Source organism: Stegodyphus dumicola, chromosome X1 (genome assembly GCF_044657685.1).
Source record: "Stegodyphus dumicola isolate Sdum_Otavi_A_Nest chromosome X1, ASM4465768v1".
NCBI classification, from domain to species: Eukaryota; Metazoa; Arthropoda; class Arachnida; order Araneae; family Eresidae; genus Stegodyphus; species Stegodyphus dumicola.
The window spans coordinates 242,801,504-242,809,811 of NC_140780.1; the positions used below are offsets into that span (position 1 = coordinate 242,801,504).

Genomic DNA, 8,308 nt, shown 5'->3' on the forward strand with positions numbered 1-8,308 from the left:
CTAAAGAAAAACTGCAATCCTACAGAAAATAAAAATTTTCCTACATTTCGGACGAAGTGCTTTATTTATTGTTCATTTCGAGAGAAGTTAACTCGCTTAAACGTTATCAGTTTCACCGTCTGAGATATGCATTAAGGTCTAGTTCTCATTTTTTATGTTAAAAGTGGACCGCTATGTAGTGTTCTTTTGTTAAGCACACCAGAAGTAAAATATATAATATTAAGTAAAGAAGAATGTAATTAAGGAGATAATATTTGAAAATGAAATTATTGGTTTATTCATCCTTTTCCCATATTTCTCTTTTTGAAATTAGCTAATCTGGGAAAATGATGTGTCTTAAATTTTATTTCTTATTGAATACTAAAATTATTCAAGTTTGTAATGCATTTCAAATTAATTATTTTTTTTAGTGATTTTTCTTGTAAACATGTAGTGTTTTCATCTCCGATATTTTATGGATTACAGAAATAAGGCTAAAATAGATTCGCATCTAATTACTATGGCGCCAGAAAATGAAAGTATTTTATGTTCTCGCTTTATTTATTTTCAAAAACAAGTAGTTGAAGCTGAGAATTAATATTAATTATCAATAACGAACAGACCCTCTGCTTCAACGTTATATCCGTAATTTTAGCGCGAAATATTTGAACTTCTTTAAAATAATATTCTCTGCAAGCATTCATGTTCAGCTTTTTTAACGGAAAAAAGCGCGTAAAATTTACATGTAAACTCAAAATCAAAGAATATTTGAAATGTAATATTTGACTTAAGCTATATTATTCTTTAAAGTAACTGTTTCTGAACATTTTAAGATTACTAAGAATCTTGCTGCTAACAACGCTTCAAGAAACATAAAAATAAATACATTATCTTACTTACGTGTGTTTTAATTTTCTTTTTCTTATCTTTACTTTATTCGGTAGTTTAGAATGCAAAAGAATATAAAATGTTCTTACACAAGAATTTAATTTTTATTCTAATTTTAAATAAATAACTAGATTTTTTAAAACATATATCACAGATATTAAGTTTTACATTGCTCCTAAACACGTAAAATCTCAATTAAGGAATGGTCTTAGTTATATCAGTAAAACACACACACACAAAAATGAATTTCATTGATCTAAAAAAAAGTAAATCTCAGTTTAGGGAATTCACTTATTTCTTCCATTCTTTCCATCAACATATGAAGTACATGCGATCTTCCAATTTCGTGGTACAAGCACCTGTTTTCAAAACACTTTTTCATTTTAATGCGCTTCTGGAAGAAAATTAAATGAACTTTTCTTAATTTACCGTTACATATTTTCTGTTATCATAAAAGTTGAAAATGATTGCAGCATTTTTTATAGTTATAAAAATTCTTGTTCTATTTTTGTTTTACGGAAATTTATAAAATGCACGTATTGTTTTAACTTTATTAATAACCTTGTTATTTTTCGTTGTTCCCTTTTTTTGACTCCGTTATTCCTTTTGCTATTAAAGTATAATTCTAAAAGTGAGTTTTAAGCCATTGGTTTTTTTTATCAAAGTGGTATTTAGCAATTCATCATAAAAACTAAGGGGAGATGCTAGCAGATTTTATTTGAAGTGCTTTTTAGGATATCCCTTTGTCGGAACAATTAAAATATCATAGTTTCTATTACACAATGTGGAATACTGCTAACGGTGTTGTTATATTACTATAAAGCACTATAAAAATGTCTTTTGATGGTGAGAGATGTTTCATTACCGGCTCATTTAAACTATTTAAAATAAAAATCAACTATTTTGTTCTATCGTATCACATAAGTGTTCGCCTGAATCTCCTGCTCATATTCTGCGAACCATTTTTGAAAACTGTAGTAACACGGCTTAGCATAGCATGCTGAAAAAAAGAACTTTCTAAATGTCACTACCTCTTCCATGAAGGGTTGTGCCTTCTCTGCTTTAACATCTAGGTAGCAGATAATTATCCAGATATTTGGTATGCGATAATTAACCCGTGGTTTTGCAGCAAAACATTTCCCAAAGCATTTATATTTCCTCCATAGGTTTGTTTTTGTATCACATGATATCCAAATGCTAGCAGAGCTTCAAATAAATGACACGCACGTGACTTGGTCGCCTGTACTCTGCCGCACAGTAATTGAATATGGAACATCACCCTTACAGCGGTAAAACTTTCCAAGACTTACTTCGATTACATGAAATTGAAGGTAATATACAATTTCAGATATAATAATAGTATAACATATACTAATACTGCCCACCAATGGCGAGCGGTAAAATTGCTGCACACTGATAGTTCCGACCTGGGTTCAATTGCAGGCTGACGGGCTGGCTGCATGGGCGTTTTCGTGGATTTCCCCATGAGCAACGGATATACGAGCCAGTTTCCCTTAGAAAGTCCTCTCCAAAGGCATTCCTTCCCTCTGGCAGGTAACCCTTGCGTGCTTTGCCATAATTAAATAAACCAAACCATATATAAATACTGTCAAGTTTAGTTGATACATTATGCAGAATACGACATTGCCAATGTTAAGAAAATTAATAATAAAATATAATATAAAATTATAAGTTACTTTTCTGTTACTGTACATTTTCTCTTTCTCTTAGATATACGAACGGCAGGTATTGTGACGTTTTAACCAAATTTTTGTAAAAAGTAGAGTAACAAATAAAAACTTCAGTTGTAATGTATAGTATCACGTCGAGTTCCAAGGAGCGATAAAAAATATGTTTCCCATCAAAAGCTTGCATAAACAATGTAACACCGATGTGCATTGCGCATGAATATTTAATTCATGGTGTAGAGTCATTAGGTTAATTGGAAGCAGGAAATATGAAAAATATGCAACCGGCTTCGCCGGGAATCGAACCACGGACCTCTGGAATACCGGCCCAGCGTGCAGAACCACTACACCACGAAGGACGCTAGGAAAGTGGGAGAAATACTTTATAATGGTCAGAATTAAAACTGAAAGCTACTATAGACGGGATCATTTGTATTATTATACCTCACTATACTTAATCTCACTTTGACAAAACGCTGTGTAACTTATGAATTAGTTATTACTCTAAAATTCAAACGTACGTTGGGATTGCTATAAACTGCGGATGCTGAATTACAAGATATAGGAATACTACTTTTATCGGACTAGGCTATTATCTTCCAGTTATGCGAGATTCAGTTTTAGTATTAAAACATCCTTCCATGAGGGCCTTTGGACCGAAATTTGTATGGATGACGCGAGCGGCCTGAGGGACTCAGCTTGGTTTACGGGAAGTTTTGATGTAATTATTGTTATATTGAAATTCGTTTCCTCAGTCATTAGCATTAAAAATAAACGATGAATTGGGCCTCTTATCTCGTTTCCTGGGTAAAGCTATCGGTCTTTTGACAAAATGACCTTCATCATCTTAACCATCTTTAAGCCGTACTTGATCCTTGCCTTGCAGGTAGGTTTTCGTTTCATTCTCGTCGAGACACATTTTGCTGAGGCTCATCACAATTAATTGTGATCACATTACAAATCTCCCTCTGTATGAATTGTTCTAGGTATCTGACTTATACGATTCAGCATCGTGAAAGTAGCTTTCGTCTGCTATTTTTCGTATGCTAAGAGAGCACAGTTTTAGATTTCTTTTTTACTTCATTTCATGAACTTAATACGTGCTGCTGTTTGCCTATACTTGCTTACATTTGCGTACCAAAGTGATGATTATAAACCTTTTTGTACCTGGTCTCTTCGAGTAACGTGTTTCGTATAAAGTATATTTGTTGTTTAAATCGGTGCTGTGTATTCAGCTATTGGATTATTAATTTGCGACGAAAAGGTTCTGCGTGAAAATGAAAAGATAAAAATAGCTTCGAGGTTCAGACCACTAATTCATTTACAGCACAAGATGATGACTTAATACGATATAAGTAATGTGTTATTCTTGTCAGATCCCGATTTGCGAATAAGAGAAAGAGTAAAACTCTCCACTGAATGAATTTCATGGGAATGAGAATGCCAGAATTTAAAAGTATAGAATAAATCCAAATTTAAAGCTATATATAGATTTGAGACTTGGCGAATTAATTTATTGTTTTATTTTATAACATAACTTAAGCTTTTCCTACAATGAGCTGTAAAGTTACTAAAATAAATCAAGTCATGAAATCAATGTTTCGAGTAAAAATATTGTTAAACATTAATAATAATGCCTTAAACCTAATAACTTATTTCCCCGAATTTAATGCTAAAGAATACATTTTGAATTAATGCGATAAGCCCACCACATGCAGATAGGAATAATTTTGGCGGCTCTTTCCCCGCAAATGATCCAAATTATCCGGAATTATCGATAGTTGATCGGAAGTTTGATTTTATACAGAAATTTTATCTTCGTTCAAGTAAATTGAAATTTTATTTCCTCCCAGTAACCTTGATTTGCAAAATTATATTTCCTCAGTTATAAGATTTTTACATTTTTATTTCTTAAAATTTATTTAACTCACCTACATTTCAAAAAATAAATCCTTATTTCAAATGATAATTATTAGAAAAGCAAACTATTTTCTGAAGTTATTAGAAATATGATTAGAAAGATCTAGTTAATTACCACAGTCTTACTGTTTTTCTAATATATCTGTATTATTTCCCGTATGATCAAAGAATACTTAATTTTTTTTCTAACACATCACAATAAAGTAATGAAATGACACTTCTTTGAAGGGTTTTAATGTTTCATGGTAAAACTTTCTCTTAATTTATCGTCTGCTACTCTGTTTGTGGCACTGTTAAAAAGGAGTAGCTTCAGACGTATCCATAACACTGAACGTTTCGTAAGCTTGTAAAGATATTAGATTATTTTGAAGCAGGAGACATGTAAAATGTGCAATGTCCTCGCCGGGACTCGAACCTGGACCTCCCGAATACGCGCCGAATGTGCTGACCATTACACTACGAAGGTATGCTAAGAAAGCGGGAGAAATACCTTATATACTCCCCCTTTAAAGAGAGACTGGGGATTAGGGGACCCAATCGCCACATCCTGGTGTTGAAGAATCATCATCTACCACCTTTTTTAGTTCAGGCGCCACATCGAACCAAGAGACATGAAAAATGTGCAATGCATTCGCCAGGCCTCGAACCTGGATCTCTCGAATACTCGCTGAGTGTGCTGACCATTACACCCTGAAGGCATGTTATGATGGCGGAAGAAATACCTTAAGCTGTTGGCTGAAGATCTCAAGCAAACGAATACCGAAATTACACTCTTTCAAGCCGCTGATTTAGTACAGTTATAAATTCTCTAATATAAGCAGAATTAGATTTCAGCGAAACAGAGTTTGGGTAGCCTCATTATTATATTTCTTTTCAATGCTAATTGAAGTTTACAAATAAGTCTACTTCATTTTATTCTATTTTAATTTATCAAAACGATGCTCTTCCAAAAGAGTTTTAGTGGCGAATACTGAGCAAATTATATTCAAGAAAAACAGGATGATAAGGACTGTTTTGCATGTTTTCATGGTTATAAAATTACTTCATTCACTCTTTTAATAACATTATGAAATAAATACATTTAAAAAAATTAATATGTTTCTAATTTAGAAGTATAATGTGATAAAATTGTATAAAATAACGTACTAAAAATATTTCAAAACTAGATTTTTTTAAATGCTCCCAAGAAACCTATTCCAGCAAGGATGAGGGACTAAAGCAATTTTAAATTAACTTTAATTCAGTTGAATCCAACTCTTAAATAGTATTTTTTGTATCGTAAAATGCTAAAGAAATTAAATATATAATATATATATCGCTAAAATATTGTTTCAACACTCAATATATGCAGTTGCATTACTGAATGTCATAATTTACGTAAAGTTTAACTTCTTTACCCCTTTTTATTGCATAGAATAAATTTTTAATAATTGTTCTCAGAAATAAAAGAAGTTATGTTTTGAAAATTAAATATTCTTTAAAATAAAATTAATGCATTTTAATTTACTTTGTGATTTATGGAAAGTTTTAAGCGTTTAAGATTTAAATTTTTACATATCCTATCAATGAAAAATTTCATATTGAAGTGAAAAATTTTGCAACTCCGAAAAACCCATTTCAGCACAGCTTGCTTTCTAAATACGAGAATGCTAAGCGTATGTTTAATCCTCCAGTACAACATATAACTAAATTTCTTCTTATAATTGAAGAGTGTTTCATTAATTGAAAAATAAATCGCAGTAAAAGTGCATAAATGTCTTTGAATTCGTTTTCTCACACTTTTAATAAAGACAATAAAAATTTGAAAAAATGCTGAAACAGTACTCTAAAACTTAGACGAGAAAATGTTCAGAGAAAACAAAATTTCTATCTTTTTAATGAATCTGAACTAATAAGTTGATCACAAGAAATATCTTAGATTCCCTTTCGCACGAATGTTTATGTATGTTCGTCTAAGCGTGCGCAACGCACGAAAAGTCCCGTAACAGGAATCGGAGGGAATACAATATGATTACCTTTCTCTGACGCCCTGTCCCTTCGAGATTCCATCTCAACTTCAGTCGATCCGATTGGAGCAACAAAGAGGAGAAAAGCGTGCAGCCACCACATGCTACTAAGAAGCCTCTCTTTCGAACTCATCTCAGTCTCCGTCTGAGGTTGCTCCCGCTTGACGTCTAGCTGGTATGCACTTTCTGTAAAGCCCATTCTGCTGCGCACGCGCAGGTTGGACATCACTTTCCAAATAAGTACCTTATGTAGGGAATGGAATTTATTCCGACTTGATTAGGCACATTGGAATTAAGAAATAAAAGACCAGAATATTATGATGCAATATAATATAGAAATCCCAAATCATTTCTGGGATGCAGAACTGGTACGGAATTAAAATGATGTTTGATGGCAGAAATGCGGAATCCCAATTTACTCGACAAAGTTTGCAGAACTTGTTAGGTTCGGAGGCCAGAGGAAATTATTCATCAGAAATATAAGTTATTCCATTTGGATGGGATTTGGATGTATGCAATATCCAGATTCCAAATCATTCCCGGGAAGAATTGATGAGACATTAAAATGACGGTTTATTTTAGATAACGTAAATTATGCGCAGTATAATGTCTGACAAACTTGATTCAAACGGAAACGGGAAGAGTGGGTTTAAAACTGTTAATTATATAGTTCAGTAGATATCACTCCTTTCAGCAGGCCTTCGTGGTGTAACGGTAACACATTCGACGTGTATTAGACAAGTTCAGGGTTCGAGCCCGTTGAGGTCATTGCACATTTTTCACAACGCCTGCTTCAAAAAAAAAAAAAAAAAAAAAAAAAAAAAAAAAAAACTTAACGCCTCTAACAGTGACATCCGAAATAAAAGGCTGTGGACAATAATTCGCAACCACCCAGGATTTCGTGATTGAGTCTCCTAATCCCCAATTGCCCAGAAGGGGGAGCATATAAGGTATTTTCTCCCGCCTTCCAGCATGCTTTCATAGTGTAACAGTAGCCCACTCGACGCCTATTCGAAAGGTCCAGATTCGAATCTCGGCGAGAGTACTACACATTTTTCACGTCACCTGCTTCAAAATAACATAATGACTCTACAAGTATATTACATAGCGTCTTGAAATTTTACTTTGTAGTGCACTAATGTACTTTGCAATGTACTAATCGTGTACCAAATCAATGATCAAAATAAAATGCCTCTATTATTTCAAATCATGCAAAGATGAACAAAACGTCTTAAACTAAAACATTTAATAGTGTAGTGAAGACGGAGAGGCATCATTCCCACATATGGAAAAAAACTTAAAGACTTTAAGCAAAGACTATTTGATGTCAGAAGATAAAACAAAATTTTACTACTTAGCAAAAGAAGAACATTTTTATTTGATAAGCGGATATAATTTCTAAACTGAAAAATGTTTCTCTTATTTTTCTTTTAAGAGCATTTTTTACATTTAATTACTTTTTAAATTCAGATATTTTTATCATTATTAGATCTAAAGTATATTCCTGAATCAGTATGATTAAAAGCGATAGTAAAGGGGTTCCCAATGTTTGTGCAACTGCAATGGATTGAAAAATAAAACAAAAATTTAATATGAGTTGTGATTTTAAAATATTTTCGAAGTAATTTACATGAGTTAAACATGCAATACAGGAAACGTTAATAATTTAAGAATGTGATACAAACTGACATTGAAGAAATAGAATTGTGTAAGCATATCATATTCAAACTTTTTACTTTCCTTATTATTTTACGTTAAGAAAAAAAAAGGTTTAAGATTTAAATTAAAAAATAAAAACATTAATAAATTTTCCTCAAAATCATAGTG

General features: G+C 32.3%; 1 protein-coding gene across 1 annotated transcript in view; it reads right to left on the minus strand.

Moving 5' to 3' along the window:
• The window catches only part of LOC118184292 (suppressor of lurcher protein 1-like), a 246,512-nt gene extending 239,875 nt beyond the window's left edge, over positions 1-6,637 (minus strand). The window contains exon 1 of the mRNA XM_035353943.2: positions 6,491-6,637. Within this exon, the coding sequence (XP_035209834.1) occupies positions 6,491-6,614 (124 nt within the window). The 5' untranslated portion in view covers positions 6,615-6,637. The remainder of the gene's footprint in view (positions 1-6,490) is intronic.
• Between the last annotated feature and the right edge of the window lie 1,671 nt (positions 6,638-8,308).